This window comes from Macadamia integrifolia, chromosome 2, assembly GCF_013358625.1.
Source record: "Macadamia integrifolia cultivar HAES 741 chromosome 2, SCU_Mint_v3, whole genome shotgun sequence".
In the NCBI taxonomy this organism is placed as follows: domain Eukaryota; kingdom Viridiplantae; phylum Streptophyta; class Magnoliopsida; order Proteales; family Proteaceae; genus Macadamia; species Macadamia integrifolia.
Window position 1 is genome coordinate 38893928 of NC_056558.1, and position 20320 is coordinate 38914247.

The 20320-nt window shown below is 38.4% G+C and overlaps 1 protein-coding gene across 2 annotated transcripts; it reads left to right on the plus strand.

Moving 5' to 3' along the window:
• The first annotated feature begins 12001 nt into the window (after positions 1-12001).
• On the plus strand, positions 12002-19105 carry LOC122072100 (glycosyltransferase BC10-like). 2 transcript variants are annotated; one of them, XM_042636644.1, is made up of 3 exons: positions 12002-13260; positions 18020-18295; positions 18442-18638. In XM_042636644.1, the coding sequence occupies exons 1-3, from the start codon at positions 12742-12744 to the stop codon at positions 18502-18504; spliced, it is 858 nt and encodes a 285-aa protein (XP_042492578.1). In that variant the 5' UTR covers positions 12002-12741; the 3' UTR covers positions 18505-18638. The 2 variants fall into 2 exon arrangements, with proteins under 2 accessions (XP_042492578.1, XP_042492577.1); XM_042636643.1 differs by having other exon boundaries at positions 12006-13260; positions 18020-19105.
• The last annotated feature ends 1215 nt before the right edge of the window (positions 19106-20320 follow it).

A 20320-nucleotide genomic window follows, 5' to 3' on the forward strand; every position in this document is an offset into this window, starting at 1 on the left:
AAAAAAAAAAAAAAGAAAAGAGAATTATGTGCATTTAGACTGCAATATGAGTGTCAAACTATTGCATTTTAGTTATTGATCAATTGAAATATCTTTTTCTACTAAAAAAGATAAGGAAAAATACATCACCCTTCCTGTAGTTTGTCAAAATTATGTGTGGATTTAAGGGTTTGAGCGATTTACACCTCTTTTCTTAAATTATGAAAGATTCTCACATTTGAATCCAATTCGTGAATTTGAAACTGTTACGTGGTGAGGTGAGGTCTCATTTCTTATACTGAAAATACCCCCATAATGAAGCGAAGAGACCGAAAGACTTTCACTTAAATTTAAGAAAAACAGAGGGAAATCCCTCTTTTGGTTTCATCGTCTTCAACCTAGCTCTCCAAGCCCTAAGTTCCTCCCCACTTTTTTCTTTTTCTGATGATCTCTCCATGGCGTCTTCTCTATTTTGCTTCTAAATTAGTGGGTTTGATAGGATATGAAATGTTGGATTGGATGGAGAACAAAAACTAATAAAAGAGGGAGCAGTAATGAAGAATTAGTACCCATGTCCGCACGCACTTTCTCTTCGCTGCTTCTGCTGCAATTTGATACCTCGTCTCCCACTGCAAATGCGCCCCTTTCGAACCATGAAGCATCTCTCCCAAGCTTCCGTTCGGCATGTACTTATACAGTAACAGATTTGTGTCATTGTTCGAGACAAACCGCAATAGCAATCTCATAATATTCCGGTGTCGAATCCTTTCCAAAGTCTGAATTTCAGCTGAGAAGCCATGATCGATCCTCCCATTACTCCGACCAACAAGTGCCTTGATTGCAACATCCACGCCATCCGGCATCGATTCTCGGTAAACGATCCCAGCACCTCCTTTGCCGATGATGTTCTCTTCTTTTAAGCATTCGACTATGTCTTCCACTTTGAAACCGAGTTTCTGGAATGGAGTTTCCAGGCCTTTGATTTGTGGTGTTCTTCCAGTACCATTTGATCTTTAAAATGGCGGTGGTGAGAAGTAACACACTTCCAACTACTTATACGATGATGACGATGATCTTCAATCATGACCTTCTCTGTTCTGAACCTTCTGGGGTTTGGATAGATGAACAGGGGATTTGACGTAGTGGACTACAGAGATTGGGGTTTCCTATATAAGTGCTGCCGTTGTAAACAAGGAATTGTCCCCCAACCGGGATCGGACCTGACAAGTTTTTGTAAAAAAGATCCAACGTTGTTAGGCTCATCAGTGATCGAATTCCAGTGGGTATTTGATCAAAAATTTGGTTTCTCGATAGGTTGAGAGTGTTAGACTAAAATCAATCGATGTAAGAGAAGAGTAGTGAGAGAGAGTGCTCGGAATCGAGCTTGCGAGATTATTACTACTAATGTTTATCTTGGAAAGCAACTTGAGCTGGAACATCTCTGGTGGAATCTCGCCGGTAAATTGGTTTTATGTCGAGGGAGGGTATCTACAATTCGAGGCCAAGATTAACGGGAAGTTCCAAAGGGTATAATGGTCCTCTCAAATCAAGACTATCTTTACTAAAGGGGTATTCAAGTTTTTTGATGTATGAAAGTAACAAAATACTCACACCGTTAGTGTTAGTGGAGGGGGTGTAAATCGCTCAAACTCTTAGACCCACACGTAATTTTGACAAACACTATAGGGGAGGAGATGTAATTTTCCTTTGAAATATCTAATGGAGAAATAAGAGATAAAAAACAAAAAAGGATTAAGGAGACTAGGGGTGTCAATTCGTGGCCCGACCCGATAGAACCGATCGTTTAAAGCTCGGCCTAACCCGGCCCGTTTATTAAACGTGTTGGGCTTGAGCCCGACCCGTTTATAAACGGTCGGTCTCAGTCCTGATACTTGGACAGTCGGGCACCCGATCGAGACCGACCAATTAATACCTGATCGAGATCGGTCTATTTTGCACCGGCCTGACCCGGCCTGGTTGTAAGATACCTATTTTACCCCCATATGAAAGAGTTAAAAAGAAAAAATAAACAAAGAAACCAAAAACCCTAGTCCCTCGGTCTTCAACCTTTCTCTTCGTTTAACACTGCCGCGGCCGCCGCTATGGTCTTCGTTGTAGTCGATTCGCCACTCGCCAAGCCCAAGTTGGTCTTCAACCTTCCTCTTCGAGTCTTCGTTTGACACTGCGGCGACTGCATCGCGAGTCGCGACCACCGCTGTGGTTCTTCATTCTCCGGTGTCGTTGATTCTCCAGTCGCCGAGCCCAAGTCGGTCTTCAACATTCCTCTTCGAGTCTTCGTTTGACACTGCGGCGACTGCGTCGTGAAAACCGATGTGGTTCTTCATTCTCTGGTGTCATTGATTCTCTAGTCGCCAAGCCCAAGTCAGTCTTCAACCTTCCTCTTCGAGTCTTCGTTTGACTCTACGGCGATTGCGCTGCAACCGCCGCTGTGGTTCTCCATTCTCCGTTGTCGCCGATTCGCCAGTCGCCAAGCCCATTGAGCTTAGTTCTTCATTTCTTTGTTGTCGCAATATATGGTTTTGGCCGTCTATTACTTCCATTTCCTTCATTCAAACGCATCTGGATTGGAGCTAGATTAATTTCGGTGAGTTTCTGCTTCTCTTACAAGGTTCAGAGAATTTATTTTTTCTCTCGTGTTGCATGTGCCTCCTTTGGTTAAAAGAACCAAGTTGCTGGTGTGTCTGATCCTGTAATATTAGAAGGGTTCCGGTGACGATCAGACTGAACTGTAGTTGAGACTTCCTAGGTCAACTGCGTATGATGTTTTCTTTTTACTTGTTTACTATCAGTTCTTATGTGCAGCATTCATCTCTGTGTTTGTACGATTTTTTTTTTCTTTAAACGATTCTGTGTTCATTCTTTGAGCTACTTCTCTCTTGCTTTAGAGATCTTTCATTCTTTTGTGTTTTTTTTTTAATCAAGAACGAGCACAGGTTTGGACTCTACCTCTTTGTTTTTGTGCTTGAAGTTACATGGTATTTCTCTTGATTCCGGATCTTGTTTTGAGCTTCATGTAAATATAACTTTGAATCAGTCAAGCAGTCGCTATGGCTGATTTGTGTGTATTGCTTATCCTTCCTCTGCTTTCTCGAGTAACTGTTTTTTATTTAGGGAGACATTTCTTTGGATCTCTCTCCTCTTTCGCTCTGAGATTTTTCTCTGTCAATGAGACTTTTTTCCCCCTTTCTGATGGTTTTTGTTCTCCTCACTGCATATGGATTGTTTTATGTGAAACCTACTCTTTCTCTCTCTGATTTTCACTGTTTCTATGCATTTTCTCTGCCCAAGGTGTTTTTACTTTCTCGCAGGTAGTGGTACATCCTTCTTGGAGGAGAGTGATGCTTATCAATGCTTTGGATTTTTTGTGATGTTTTTAAATATGTGACTTGGAAGAGAGTAGGTTCCTCTCTATTTTCTTGATAGAGAGGCTCTGAAATCTTAAAATCATTATCAGCAACAAACCTTATATGACTGTTTGTACTAGCCAAAGTCTATATTTAGTTGTGTAATATTTGCAATCTTCTTAAATGGTAAATGAAAGGTACTGGCTATGTATCCAACTCAGACAAGGATTTGTATGCTAGTAAATATGATTGTTAGTTTACTGAACATTGTCTAGTGTACCTATTTTCATGATTTTTTTTTTGGGGGTGGGGTGGCTTTGATTTCATGGTGATAATACAATTAAACTCAACAACAGTGGACTAAACCCCATCGTCCGTCACGGCGTCGTTGCTCAATAATATTAAAGAAGGCCCGTTTAAAAACTGGTTACGCCCGTTTAACATTAAACATGTCTGTGGCCTGGTTAAGGCCCGACTAAAACCCGATTAAGGCTCGATTTTAATAGCCTGATTATAGCCCGAGACCGACCGACCGAATATAAAGTATACCATGCCCTCACTAACTAAGCCCGATTAGTTAAATGGGCGGACACGGTACAACCTTTAAAAGTCTTCAAGCCCGATTAAGCCCGATCGAAATCAAACTGACCCGACCGATTGACACCCCTAAAGGAGACCAATAGGTCCATCCTAGACCTAATATTCCATGAAGGTGACTTTAGTGAGATCATATGTACTACTCACGTGGAGAGGAAGAGCGGCTGATTTTTAGGTTTCAATTTCTAACTATTGGTTGTTAAGAGGGGAAAGTGTTGACCATACTTGTCATGCAATTTGTCATGGAGTAACATATTCAAAGAGCCTTTACGAAAAAGGCATATTAAAGGAGCTCTCTTAGACGATGAAGATGATTCCATGTTTAATATAAGGGAGAAACAACTTTCCTAGTCTGATATTTTGCCTATGTCGACTTGCGGGTTAATGGAAGGGTGTGTGGGAGCATGATTTTTTTACATCATCACTAGTCTAGGCATAGGCATAGGTAACACCAACTCCCGTAATATAATTAATGTCAACTACATACTACTGTAATCATGAAGTCTTATTGTCCTAACTACTACCTCGCAAGAATAGGAAAACTAGGGATCATAAGATGGGAAGTGGTTGAGATTTGCACTAGTGGCTGCGATGCAACGGAGAGAATGAAGCCATCAAAGAAAGAGAGAGAGAGAGAGAGAGGAGAGAGAGAGAATAGGGTGATAGTGAGGCTGGGGAGGTTGGGGAAAAAGATCGTCTCCAAACACCAACGAGTGTCCAATGATTCATTCAAATGCTGCGATTGTTTGGGCACACATCCCCAAGTGTTGGGATGTGTGACCAAGCCATCCCAACCTTTGGATTTGGATCATTGGACGCTCGTTGGAGCGTCAGTCGTTGGAGATGATCTGGGTTCGGAGTTTGGTGGCTGGTAGGGAAAAGTACTTGCAAGTAAGGACGTGAATTGGAAATCGAAACCGTTTATCGAAACTGAATCGAACCATTTACACCAAAACCACAAGATCGTTTAATAAATGGTTTGGTTATGTTTTGAAGTTTAAGACCGATTAGTTATATGGGTTGGGTCAGTTTTAACCATTTAACCGGTTAGTTTCAAATCGAATTGACACGTGAAAATCAAACTATTTAAACCATCAAAACTGATCTGATTAACTTGTATAACGATTAAATTTTTGGTTGTTTTAACAAAATATAATGGTTCAATTTAAGAAATAATTAAGGATCATAAAGACTGTCCAACATTCTATTCAATAATTTACTCCATTATTTAATTATGTAGTTAAATCCTTGCTTGGTCAATGTCTCATTTAATTTGATACAATATTGAAGCAATTATCAACAAAAGCTAATTTTAGTAAGCATGTGAATAAACTAGCAAATTGATTGCTAACCATTTAGAAACCATATGGAATAAACCACAATCAAAACCATTTAAAACCGTGAAATCGACACCGATTAAAAACCATGGAGTCGAAATTGTTTACTAAACCATTGCGGTTTCAGAAAGTGCAATTATTTAATAAATGGTGTGGTTTTGATTTCAACCAAATAAATGTGAAAAAAATCGAATCGTACCATATACAGCAAAACGGAGCCGATTAACACCCTTACATGCAAGAGGTGTGTGCGGCTACTGAGAGGGCTGGGGGAGATGAGGTGGTAGAGAATAGGGGTGGACGCAGGACTTGTAGAGCAAGGATAGGAAATAGTTGTTGGGGGCACAGTTAGCAAATTCGGATTCGGGAATTATTCGGGCGGAGAATTATTCGGAATAATTCGATTGATTAATTTAAGGATTCGATCAAAAAAGCTTATTGGGGTTTTTTTTTTTTTGGTTTTTTTTTTTTTTAAATACTGTTTAAGTGGACCGAATAATTCGGTTCGGTCCGGTTCGGTCCGAATTATTTGCGTTTTATATTCACTTTTGAAAAAATCGCAAATTTTATCGAATTTTATTTTTAATTTGGATTCGGTCAGAATTTTTGATTAAATTCGAAAAAATTTGGTTCGACCGAATTGATAACACTGGTTGGGGGCCGGCAAATAGGGAGATGGGGAGTCGTAGCTGTAAGCTTGTTAAACGGTGCACTTTTAAACGGTTCAATTATGTTTGGTTCAGAGTGTAGTAGGAAGAAACCAAACTAGAACCATTTAGTTTGTAAAAATCAATTTTTCAATTTGTAAATGGTTTTGATCTTGATTTTGTTACTGGTTTAAGGTAATAGGCTCATAAAAGGTCCTTAAATGATCTGTTAATGATTTCAGTTTCGGTTTTGACGCTGGAACTTCAAGAGATGAAGATGGAAGGAAGAGGTAATGGGTTCATAAGCAGTCCTTAAATGGTTGGATTCATATTTGGTTGAACGGTTTTAAAGCTGAATTGATCTGGCTAGCAAACGGTTTTGTTTTAAAAACAAAATAAATACAACCATTTATAAACCAGTTTATCGATTTTGTTTAAATGATTTGGTTCGTTTTGACAAATGGTTTCAGTTTAATTCTAACACTCTTACGTAGTTGGTAAGGGGGAGAGAGATGTTACATGGCAGCACTGGTGTAGCAAAGCGAGAATATAAAACGATTCAGAAATGAATGAAAATCACGAACAAACAATCACACAATGAAAACAAGAAGGTTTACATGGCGAAAAAAATCCTCTGCCTCGGGTGTGGCCGTGCGGCGAGGATCCAATGGCCAGCACGACATCGAGGATGTGCCGATGTCATCTCGACCGTCGAATCCTCGTCTCACGGCCACACCCGCAGCAGAGGATGAAAGTCCTTTACATAGTTCAACAAGATTATGTATATCCATGTTGAGATGATATTTGCTTCATTATCAGTAAATAATATGGTACAACCGTCTGTCATCACACTTTTCTCATATTGATTATAGAAAAAGAACACTCATGACAAATATACAGCAAGCGATGTAATACACGACATCATACCCATAACAGGTGGTTCATAAAGGATTCAACGATAGCAAGAACAAGTAGCTGAGGTGCATTTCATTCCATCCAAAATTGAATATCATGCTAGGGTACAAGATTTCATTACATCTTGCTGGTATGCATATCATTTTCCCAACAAATAAATAGTCAACTAGTCTTTCCCCTTCTTCTTATTCTCCTTCTATAAAAATAAAAAATAAAATAGTCATTCTTTTTTAAAATTAAGATATTATTTATTTTGATAAATATAATCAATATAGATCATTGACTAAGTATTTCTCTAATTAGAAGGAAACTTCCAATACTTTGCAAACCCATAAAAGGGGAGGGATTTAGGAGAAACCAGGGCAGTCTACAGAGATGAATGAGGTTTAGGTAATTGTTGGGTCGTTGTCAGTCAAATGACGATCACCATATGGTAGCAACTAGCAACGTGCCCACTATTTCCCAATTATTAATCAATCCATTAGTTTTTGATTTTGGGATCCAATGATTTTGTTTTGGGAAAAGAACGCTATTCCGTTGAATCCTTTATGCGATACAGGATTTCATGAGTAGATAACCTACCCTTCTAGTTGGATGCTTGAACACACATTATTATAGTGACTACTTGACCAAGCAACATTCTTCCCCCTCCTCCTTCCCTTTTCTTTTTATTTCTTCAAAGAAGTTAATCAAAACTGATTTCTTAGCAGTCATTCTCAGTCGCATTGCACTGGTGCGATAAGGATCTAGGTGGTCAGGAGCATCTGGGCACACACCCCGAGGTGCTCTCAACGGTCTAGATCCTCACCGCACTAGTGCACTGCGGCAGAGGAATTTTATACCTGATTTCTTCAATCCTCTCTCCAAACCAAGCAGTGTTTGATGGGTTAGGTGGCTTAAATCATAACACCGTTTTGTATTTTATGCATGGCAGGAGCCTCTCTCTCTCTCTCTCTCTCTCAAATGAAATGATCTCACTATCTTCTCATGTACGAAATCATTCCACCACACCATTTGCTTAAAAAACTCCTTTCTACATAAATATTTTTACATATTAATTTTAAAAAAAAGAAATACAAAGATATTTACACATCTTATAGCAAAACCAGATTAAACGTGTAAATATGCATTGTACGTGTTTTACAATTAGAAAAACCTCTCTCTCTCTTTCTCTCTCTCCAAGCCTCGACTGTTCCTTCCCCGACTCCCTCCTCTAACCACCCTCACACTTTCTTAGGACTTCGCCAACACTTCCCCCTCCAACGGCCCTTCCCCTTCTCCCTCCTTTGCACTTACTAACAAGGTTTCCCAATGGATTTATTGAAGCAAAAATGAAAATTCCACCAATGTAGACCCATGATCAGGGTTTAAGTTTGCGGAACCTGTCTCGAAACCACCATTGAGACATTCATTCATTGATTGTGCACTATTTAAATGTTTGTTTTTTTGACGGAATGATTCAAAAGACAGAAGGAGAATCAAAGAAGAAAGCAAATGCTAAAGCAAGTTACATCGTATAGTAAGTAAGAGTGAACAAACTTGAGCTAATTAAAAAAAAAAAAAAAAAAATGATTCATGACTCAAGTAGTAAAACACTTCTTTGCCAAAATAGGGTTCCACACTCTCATCCCTGAAAAGAAAGGTCAGTTGAGGAACGTAGTCGTATCGATTCAACCAAGATTGTTCTTTCGAAGCCGAGTTTAAGAATTGTCTTCCCCCCCCTCCCCCCTCCCCCTCCCCCTCCCCCCTCCCCCTCCCCCCTCCCCCTCCCCCCTTTGAAAATTAGATAGAGCATGCATTGATCTAGATCGGCCTTGAATTAGGGGTGCAACAGGACCAAGTTGGATTGAGCTTCTTAAAACCCTAGCCTAACCCTGAGTCTTTTTAACTAGGCCCAAACCCACCCTAACCCTAACTCAAGGCCACAAAACCTTAACCCAGGCCCAATCCTTACCCGCCCTGATTGGCCCTGATTTTTAGGGTCGGACTGGGGTGACCCTGATTGACCCTGGCCTTGACCCTAACCTTGATTTACCGTCAAGGGCCGGGATGACCTTGATTAACCTTGACCCAGACCTTGGTTTGCCATCAAGGGCCAGGTATACCTTGATTTTTTTGTTTGGTAAAAAAAGCAAAAGAGATCGGCGAAAAGATATATTAGGGGTTTTGAGATGTCAATGACTCAATGTCAAACAATATCTAAAATTAGGTTAATATCAGGGTTAACATCAGGGTCACAATCAGAGTCAACATTAGGAGTAAAAACCAAGGTCGGTTCAGGCCAAAACCAGGGCCAAAAGTTAGGGTCGGGTTCTGGGCGGGCCAAAAACATCAACCCTTACATGCCCTAACTCTGACTCTGGGTTAGAAATTTTTGGGTCAGGCCGGCCCTCAGAGCCAAAAATTTTGGGTCTATATTTGTTTGGGATCAGGGCGGGTTTGGGCAGTTAAGGCCAAACTTGCACCCCTAGCCTCGATCAGAAAGGAATACCTCTAGTTCTCATTATACCTTTCATTCATACCGGTCAAACAATATGATATTGACCAAGAATCGAGATTAGACAAAGTTGATACCAATCAAATCCGATTCCTCAAACCATGCAATTGATGCCAACTCCAAGCCAAGAATACTTGAAACTTTGACCCAATAATAAACTAACATAATTTCAATGCTACATTTAATTAGCTAATAAAACACATACCATATTATTGTCGTATATGCTTTTCAGTGCCAATTTTCTTTTTTAATTATTTTTAATGTCTACTAAGTTCATTTAATACATGCACATATTTGTACCTGAAGTTACTTAATATGGTAAATTTATTGAGTCTCAACTCCCATTCCGCCGATGAAGGAAAAGGACAGCCATCATGGATGAGAAAAACTCAGATCCAACAATGTTTGATTATATTTTAGTATTACTTTGGGTTCAATTAGTTAGAGACCATTCCTGCACTAAAACCGGCTTAAACTGACCAATTGACACCCTTTTAAAGTGATGGGTTGATGTGATTTCCCTCTCCCATTAAGGCATTGACAAAAATAAAGGAAGAAGTTTTCCTTGACCATGTTATTGAAGGGATGAGACCCCATCTCTCTCCTCCTACACCTCCTCGAGTAGCCCAAATGGGCTGCATTGGATAGATTTTTATTCATCATGACTTTAGGAAAACTCGATTCTTAAAAAGGAAACAAAAAAAAAAAGCTCGAACTTCTTATTTCTTCTTGTTATTTACACTTTGTAATGTTAGCTGGAGAGTCTGAGTGTCCTAACTCAAAAGTTTTCCCTTGAAGGGTATGAATTTGGGGGTAAGTGGGTGAGTTGGGGTTTAAGGGTGTCAATTGGTTCGGTTTTGACCCCCCATTTTGATGTGATTCAAGATATAATATGTATAAATCGACATCAACTAATTTGTTTTCATTTCGCCTGGTTTCTATAATTGCTCTTCGTAATTTGGTTTGAATTCAACTTAGATGGAAATAAATTTTTAAAATAAATAAAAATGCGTAAGAAATTATGACCTCATAAAGATATAATCTCATAATATCAAATCTGATATCTTTCATCCATACAACACAAAGACACATGATTATAAGATTTTTAGTATGATTAATTTTGGTTCAATTTATATAAATTACACTTTATTTGATCAATTTAAACAAACAATTTCACTTTTCAAAATTAAAATTGAGCCAATTTTTTTTTTATTCAATTCGATTCAATTTTAAACTGTCGATTCTATTTTTGTTTGATTCGATTCAATTCTAAATTGACACCCCTTGTTGGGGTTGAGCTGATTCAAATTACAGTCACTTATTGAAACCGAAAATCACTCCGAATTGAATATGGTTTTGATTAAGATATGTATGTCTTTTTTTCCAATTCGCAGACTCTCTTAACAGCTTTACTCCTAGCGGGTCGTCTACTCTGGTCTGTCTTCTTGTTCCATTCAATCTCCAAGATCTATGATCTTTTGGACTTTTAGCCAAAACCGTCCAAGACTTTGACCAACCTTTCAAAAGCCCTTAAGCTTAATAACCATAAAAAATCTATGTCTCTCATTTTTTATGAATTTTTATTTGAAGGTGGGGACCACCGGAACCAGCCCAGAAATGCGCTAACCCTAGTTTTCATCGCCCAGTTGGGGTAAATTAAACCAAAGTTGTTTACCAAAATCGAACCAAATCATTTATACTAGAACTATAAAAACCATTGGTTAAAAAAGTAGAACTATTTAATAAATGATTTGATTTTGATCTTAACCATTTGATAAGTTAAAATCAATTAATTTTGATTTATATAAACCGAACCGAGTCATTTATGCCGGAATTATAAAAACTATTTAATAACTAGTTCGCTTTTGGTTTAAAAAATGAAACCATTTAATAAACGGTTTGATTTTGATCTTAACCATTTAATAAATTAAAATCAATTAATTTTGATTTATATATCAAATAAATATTACCCCTTTTAAATCTTTGACTTCCTTATGGTCTCACCCCACATTTATGAAATTGTTTATATATTTTTCTTTCAAATGCAATTATTTAAATTTTGGAAAGATAAAATTATGATTATACTAAATAATTACTTATATATATATTTTTTAAAATGAGAATAGATTTTTGGGTGCAGCATAAAACAATTTACGAATTGTATAACCATTTAATAAACTGTTCGATTTTAGTTTCATTATACGAACGAAGTTGTTAATAAATGATTAGGTTTGGGTTTCCACTTTTGACACCATTAATCGAACCAAACTATACTGATCAACCAAAATTGCACCATAGTGGGTTAAGATGAATGAACTCATCTCAATTTTGATAATATTTGGTTCAATTTATATCACTAGTGGAACCATCTAGCCTAATTGACCATTGTTCAAAAAGTATGCCAACTAGAAGAGAAAGAACATGAAGAAGAAGAATAGGGTTAAGATTAGCGTGAGGCTTCAACCCTAGCTCAGCCCTACCCTGACATAGGGTCTGAAATTTCTAACCCTGATCCGGTCTCAGACGTGTGATATCTTAGCCTAAGCCTTGCTCGGTCTCAGGATGAATTTATACGGAACAATCAAATCCGGTTGGTTCAAATTGCCCACCCAAGTAACCTAACCCAACATTTGAAAAAGAAAGTAGACCATACGGATGATGTGCAGTTGGATTGCTTAATAGGTAAGAATTCTTTAAGAGCTCTGAGCCTGTTACTACCTTCCCTTCCTTATACATGGTTCCAGAATCCAAATATTTCGGCATGCCGTTCCCATGATTTCTTCAATTCTGCATCTCTGCGTCCCAAACATCCAACACAGAATCCATAGCTTTTCTTTTCCTAGATTGATTATCTCGATCTATCCACTTCTTTTTCTTTTCCTTAATCACTTCAGTTTAGCGGCTTTTGCTTAGATTGAAAACCCAAAAAGGAGAAAAAAAACATAAAAAAATTACTCCCTTCGTTGATGCTTTTTAGCTTCCTTGTCTCTAGGAAACATTCAATCTCTGTGAGATGTGACCCACCAGGCCACTACCTCAATCAAGCTTGTGCTCTTCTGGAATTTCCTAGTATTTTTTTATTACTATTTAATTCAATAAAAGCTTCGTAATTTAATTATGATCTTAATTTCATCGAGTCGTTCTGCGTTTCTGATGTAATAGATTTATTCATGGAAGCAAACCAGATACCCATATGTTAAAAATCCCTCCAATTTCCCTTTCTCCCCTGTAACTAAGAGATTCTGCTTTCGATTTTAGACGAAGGTAAGAAGTTGGTACTTGCTGGATGGATATCGGCAGAGCCCGGCGAGCTTCCGATGCGAGAAATGTGTCTTTGTTAAACCCAGAAGACAAAATTCTCAGAAGGTGAGAAGTTTCAACAGAATATCAATCCTTCCATTACGATGCAATCAAGGTCTTTAACAATAGAGGACGGCAAAGACCCTTCCGCCTTACCCAAGGCACCCCAATCGAGGGTTTTCCCCCTAAGGATCTTGCAGTTCTTTGGGTTGTTTCTCATTCTGGGTCTTGGGATTTCTGTCCTAAGCATGTTTATGATCCGTTATGGGGGAGTTCAGAACGTCGTTAGCACAGTAAGGTCTGAATTCCAGCCCTGCTTGGAAGAGCCTGGTGTTCTAGAACGTTGGATCAAGCCTCCGTCTAATCTGATGCACTCAATGACTGATAAGGAGCTGTTCTGGAGAGCATCATTTGCTCCTCAAATAAACGAGTATCCGTTTACTAGAGTTCCTAAGATTGCTTTCATGTTCCTGACGAGGGGGCCCTTGCCGCTTTCACCTCTTTGGGAGAAGTTCCTCAAGGGCCATGAAGGGCTTTATTCAATCTATATTCATTCTCTGCCATCTTACGAGGCCAAGTTCCCTCCCAGTTCTGTTTTCTATCGGAGACAGATTCCTAGCCAGGTATCACTTCTAAGTTTTTCTTTCCATCTATGCTGTTAAATGTATGTCTGAGATGCGAGAAATATTCTCCAATTTCCCATTTTTATTACAGCCAACGTTTATCTACTGATGGTAACATTAGTTGTCATGCTTGTTTCTTGGACAAGGGATCTATAGACCTCGAACCCCTTTCTAATCTGTGACAGTTATTGTGCTTTATATGCTAAATTATACTTTGGAGATAGCTGTTTCCCTTACTTGAACATCTTCTCACATGGAACATGGCCCTTTTGTTGATTAATACTTCTTGTTATTTCTATGACTTAGGATTTTGAATCCAAACTTAAGTTATCTCTGATGTGATTAATACTTGTAATACTTCCATTTCTCCCTCTTTAATGGCAGTTTCTCTGTAAGCATTTATTTTCATGTAGCTAATCTGCCAACCATGGGTTTGAAAACTTGAAAACCTAGGTTAAGGTCATCCACATAATAACCTTTTCATTGGTGTAGACATTGGCAACTGTGAATTGGTTACAACTTGGGCTTACCCCTCCAAATAGAGAATTACTTGTGGTATGATAATTCTATCATACATGGAATGAGAAGTGTTCACTCCACCTGTGAATTTAATATAGAACTTCACAGAATGACATAATGATTTTCATGTTAGTGCTCACTTCTGTAAGGATTGAATTGACATTTATCATGGCATTTTCCTTTTTCCCTCTCTATCAGTCATAGTGGACTTCCATTACTCGTGCACATAAAAGATCATCTCAAATCAAACAGTCTCTTCTATGGAAATAAACTTCTTTGTGGATGTTGGGTCTTATAAAAGGGTCATTAGAGTAGATTTGATTTTAATGAACCAGACAAGGCAACCACTGTTTCCGAGAAAACAATTGGTGCAATAACTGTGCACTGCATTTGGGGTTTAATTTTGCACAATTATGTTCTAAACCATGTGGTTTTCTGGAAAACAGGAAACAAATTTACAAAATGACATACCTGAGTTGTATCCTTCCCAAATCCTGGTACAGTGGTACCATTGTCTGTAACATATATTACTTGATCTGATTTTCTCTTTTCCTTTACATAGATTTCAGTCATAGAGCTGCCACTAAAGTGCCTAACATTTGGGTAATGCTTAGGCAACAGGGGGAGGGGTTTCATGATATCTGGACTCATCTTTTTGAGTCATGAAGTATTTGGAGGCCAGTTCTTGGGGAACATCATTTTTGATTGGCAATTTTCTCCAGCAGCCCTTAGAAGTACAAGTTATACCTAGATCTTCAGTCCTTTATGATTGCTGTAAGCTAATATTTTGCTTGAACTAGATAATGAAGAAGTAGGAATTTTTGGCCAGGTGAGGAAGCAGTTGCAGAAATAGATCCCATCACTATGCTTAGTGGAGTATACCGCTTCACTATTTTCCACATGGGAGAGGGTTCCCTAAAAGGCAGCATGGGGCCTAATGGGAGCGCACACAGAAGCATCAACAGTGGTGTGATTTCCACCTTTCATTTGGGGGGGGGGGGAGGGTGGTCATTTAGCCTGTGTCTGGGCGTAGGGGCCATGCTTCCTTTCAGGCTTCTTTTTCCCTAACCTAATCTAACCTCTTTCTAGGTGAAAGAGGAGTGGATGGTGGTCTTTGATAATTTCTTCTTTCCTTAAGCACATGTGGGAAGCAGTAGTGAATAATTACCTATCCCTCAGAAACAACTGCTTAAGTGCAATAAAGGTTGCTTAACAAAATACATTTTCTCTCTTTCATGGTGATCCCTTTGGTCCAGACTTGATTGGGATCCCTTTGACATGATACTTTATGGTAAGCTGATCTGAACCGCTAAGCTTGATCATAGAATGTTACTGGTTTGGATTACTTGATGGGGATGTAGTTGTATCAGATAGAAGCATGGTTTTGCTTCTCACTGGAAGTTTATATCCTTCATTTATTTGGAGTCAGAGTGGTTAGCTAGGTATTTGGTGTAACTTATCAGTAAAGAAAACTTGACAAAGGTATGCTGAAACTGCAAAGAATGGCCTTGTTAAGATCTCTTGGTGTGGAAAAGAAAATGACTGACCTTTTTTTGGGTGTAGATATTATGATGGGGATTATTTTCTTCATTGTCAAAACATTATGACTGATTCTTGTTTTCCGTACAATAGAAGATAATTCTAGATAGGTATCGTGCCAATTTTCCATGGACATGGATGCAGAAAAATCTCTACTACCACTCTTGATTGCCACAATGACTGTTTGAAGATGCTGACTCGTTCTTTGGCTCTCTGGGTTCAACAATATTTGGAAGCTTTAAGAATATGAGGATTAGATGCCTATGTTTCCTTTCCTAGGTGGATCAAGAGGGGGGGGGGGTGGACCCTTTAATTTTATGTTTTTGGTTTTATTATATCTTTAGTATTTTTATGTTCGGTGGATCAATGAAGGGAAAAAACACAATCTGATATCAATTTCCTTTAAAATATATATCTATATCTATATATGTTTGGTGGATAATTATGTAAATTTTATTGGGATTTTTAGAGGGCATAGGGATGATATTTCCATTTCAGGCAGCCCATCAGATAGGAGGGATTTTGTGTTGGTTAAATTTTGATATCTTATTCCACTTGAACTATGGCCCCCCATTTACTATTTAGGAAGCTTTTCTGTAATAAATCCATCTTTAGAAGTTTCAGTCCCATAGATGGCTTTGGATAAGGGATCTGGAGCTATTTGGTGTAGCATTTTCAGCTAAATTTTACCATAAACTGATGATGTACCTATCAGTTGGCTTTGAATAAGGGATGTGGTGATTGCCCTCACCCCACCCCACCACCCCACCCCACAGGAAAAAAAAAAAAAATCCTAACACAAACCTTGGTTCCGCCCATGCGTGGACCTACTAATGCATGAGGAGAATTAGAGATAATTTTATTGTTGTGGAACCCATGGTTTTACGTATCGGTGCGTATCGTGCCGTATCGGTAGGCATCGGCACGATACATACCGATACGTATCATAAAAATTTTAAACCCTTATGTATCGATACGTATCCTACGATACACACCGATACGCACCGATACACCACCGATACGCACCGATACTCACCGATACGTACCGATACTCTATGCAAAATTCAAAATTGAAGTGAAATGTACGTTTTGGTATGTATCGGTATGTATCGACCTATACACACCGATACGTACCGATACGGTCATTAAATGACCAAAATGGGTAATTTTTTAGAAAAACATAATTTTTGACGTGTTTTTGTTCCAAAGTTGCTGCTAACCATTTTTCTCTCTAACTAAAGTGGAAATCAAGGTTGGGAACAAGGATTTTACATTTATGGGACAATTACAAACCTTGGATTCTTAGTGCGATACTCTCAATTTACTGTTTATGCATAATACATGTTATATATAACTTTTTTTAACTATTTTTTTATTCAAATGTGTATAAAAAAGTGTTTCCTATCCATTTATGTGCGTATCTTAGCGTATCTCTGATACGATACGATACCCTCCGATACGTATCTTAATTTTGGCCGACCGATACGACGACATATACCGATACTTTAATCCTTGGTGGAACCCATACTAGAGAATGTTATTTTCTGCCTCTGCAATCTTTGCTAATTCTGTGGGCAGGAAGCCGAGAACTTGTTCTGCCTTCTGTGGACATTTAGAGATCCTCTGCCATATGCTTTTTTGTTTGTCATTAATGGATCAATAATTATTGTGGAACCCATCCTAGAGAGTGTTATTTTCTGCCTCTGCAATCTTTGCTAATGCTGTGAGCAGGAAGCCAAGAAAGTGTGATGTTACTCAATATAGGCGGGAGTTAATTATTCTCAGTTGCTGATCTAGTGTCAGGGTCTTTCTCAGATCATGTGTGTGTTATAATGGAACTTGGATGTGATTAGTGCTTAGATGTGTGTGCTTGAGTGCGTGTGTTCGTCCGTCCATCAAATAAGCGCAAGGCATGTCTATGCATGGTCATTTTTACTCAAATTAAGCTTCCGTACCATGGACAACAGTTTCCATTTTGCTTTTCTATGTCAATCAGTTCAGTTTTATTGTTCAAAGTTAATTCAGTTGCACTAGCATAACCACTTGGAAGGATAAAATTGTCAACCTTCTTGTGTCTGGCTCTGGCCATGGCCCATGATAAGATATGAAAAAACTGACAACATTGGAGCTTTTTCTAACCTTCTGTCTAACCCTGTAGCGTCTAAACTGAACTTGTTTTCATTACATACACTAGCTTCCAAAGTTAACTTGTCATCATTACATACATTGGGGGGGGATATGGAAATTTCATCTTCCCATTGGTCAATCTCTATTTTGGGAATCAGTATATTTGCCAATCATTGGTTATAAACTCTTCTGATTAGTACCAGAATGCAAGTACTGAATTTATTATGGTGGTTGGCCTTTTTACCCTTTTCCTTGATGAATTTTGCTTACTTCCCCCACCCTGTTGAAAATAAATAAGTAGAAAGTAAAGATAAGGACTAAAATTTATCAGTATGAACTCCCAAAAATGTCTTTAGGCATTCAGCCTGTTGAAATAGGCTTTAGTGTTGTGGGCATAAGGTAAGAATCAACCAAGTTGTCATCACTGTGGTACCAGATCCCATGATTGTTATGTTGTTTATTTGAGCATCACGGACTAGTATCTTCCTTGAGATTGATTTTAATTCTGTGTGTTCATGCTTTTTTGGGTAAATTCGTTTCTGTTTACAAAATTTCATGGTTTCTTTCTTTGCAGGTGTCTGAGTGGGGCAGGATGAGTATGTGTGATGCTGAGAGAAGACTTCTAGCAAATGCATTGCTTGATATCTCCAATGAAATGTTTGTACTTGTATCGGAGTCTTGCATTCCTGTCTTCAACTTCAGCATTGTCTACGACTACCTATCAAGTTCCAGGTTTAGTTTTATTGGTGCATTTGATGATCCTGGGCCCTATGGTAGAGGACGCTACAATGAGAACATGGCACCTGAGGTTGATATCACACAGTGGCGCAAAGGGTCCCAGTGGTTTGAGGTAAACCGTAGGCTTGCGATTCATATAGTGGAAGATACCATTTTTCACTCAAAGTTCGAGGAGTTCTGTAAACCAGCATGTTATGTAGATGAGCACTATTTTCCAACGATGCTGACCATTCAGGCACCACATCTCTTGGCAAACAGGAGCCTCACTTGGGTGGACTGGTCAAGGGGTGGTGCTCATCCAGCTACTTTTGGAAAAGCTGATATCACAGAGGATTTCCTAAAGAGGATTCTTGAAGATCACAACTGCCTCTATAATAACGAGCCCTCTACTGTCTGTTTCCTTTTCGCCAGGAAGTTTGCTCCAAGTGCTTTGGAGCCTTTGTTACAGCTGGCACCAAAGTTTTTTGGGTATTGACTTGTGATCATTTAGCTGTATTGCTGAATGAGAAATAGAAGTTCTGGTTGAAGAAAATGGATCTGGTGGACCAAATGATTCTTATGCAGTGCATGTCGGAGTTCTTCTCCAAAATGCTTTATGGTGTATTACCATGACATTGAAGAAGAGACTGGTATCACATGCTTTAATGTATGATACCTTTTGTCACGGACGGCTAGGAGACTAAGGCCGTGACACTTTGCTCTCCTTTAACTTAGTTCAGAAAGATACAAATACCGCTGTATAAGCAATTTTCATAGATGTATAGACTTTCAGCTTCCGGGTATTAGTATTCGACATCCATTCTTGTTATCAGAATTTATAGTATTCATTTTGTTCTTTTTTAATTTCAACTTGCAATGTAATTTTGATACATTCTTGTCCCCTTTTTGCAATGGTATTATGGTTAAGTTTTAGGTGACTGAACATTTGGAGTATTTGCAATTGTGTTCTTGTATCCTATTCTTCATCTGTCAAGCTTTTTTGTCAGGTTTATTCAAGGAGGCTGTTTCTTCTGTTTGCCATTTCCCATGTTTGGGTCGTTTTTTTCTTTTTGTTTTTCAGATCTTCCAGATCAACTATCTGATGGTCACCGCCGCTCCACTGCTCGTTCCTTTTATCAGCTGCACAAAATCGGTGAATAAATTCACAAATTACCTTCATTTTTCCACTTGGCTGGCAAACATTGGCATGAATTAACTGCATTGAACTGGAACACTGGAAGACATGGGGAAGCACATGGACCCAGTCCAAGTCTGAATGTGAAAATTTTTGAACGTCAGAAGCTCTTCTTCTCAATCTTTTGTGATTGTTTGGTTCTTCTTTTCAAGGGAAATCATAGCTGAAGGACATCATTTCAATATAATGTCATAATTAAGGTTTTAAAAACTTTGGATCCTGGCCTGATCAACTACTGAGGATCCTGATCCGATCCCGATTTGGATCGGTTAATCTGGGTGAAACATGTCAAATAGCAGGAAAAACTGATGTAAATTATATTGTTATTTAGTAAGTTGATTAATCAGATGGATATATCAATGAAGGTGACAGTAATATGTTTTAGATTGCTTTCACAAGAAACTACTAGGAACATATATATTCTCTCCTGTGGTGGGAAACTGCTTCCACTTTTGAGAGCTGGAATTGGAGAGACATTATAGACTTTCTGTTTGGTATTGTCTGTTTCATTCTTACTATATAAGAAAAGTAGGGTTGAGTTTTTTTCTATTGGTCTTTTTTAAATAATTCTGTCTCTAAAGTTAGGATACCTTAAGCTATAAGATTAAACTAAGTTTGTGTCTTGCCAACCATAAGCTGAAAAATAATCTCTTTAATTATGTATCATCATCGCTGTTTTGCAGGTAATCGTGGGCCTGCAAGTGATTAGCTGGGTAATGCATGCATTGTTGGCTAATTATTGCCATGTGCAGATTTAATTATTAATGCATACATTGATGATTAGTATGATAATCCATTGCATTAATTAAATCAGAAACTATAATTATTTTTCTTCAATCGTGGAATTGGGTGGTTAAGCCATGGAAAACCGGTCGAATCAATGATTCTGATCTAACGAATTGGGTTCTCCCAAACTCTTTGGATGAGGACTGATGATTTTAGATCAGTAAAACATATTAGTTT

Coding starts and splice junctions, on each gene's coding strand:
- LOC122072100 (XM_042636643.1), top strand. CDS start 12,742: ATGCAATCAAGGTCTTTAACAATAGAGGACGGCAAAGACCCTTCCGCC. Junction 13,261..18,019: donor GGAGACAGATTCCTAGCCAG/GTATCACTTCTA, acceptor CTTTCTTTGCAG/GTGTCTGAGTGGGGCAGGAT.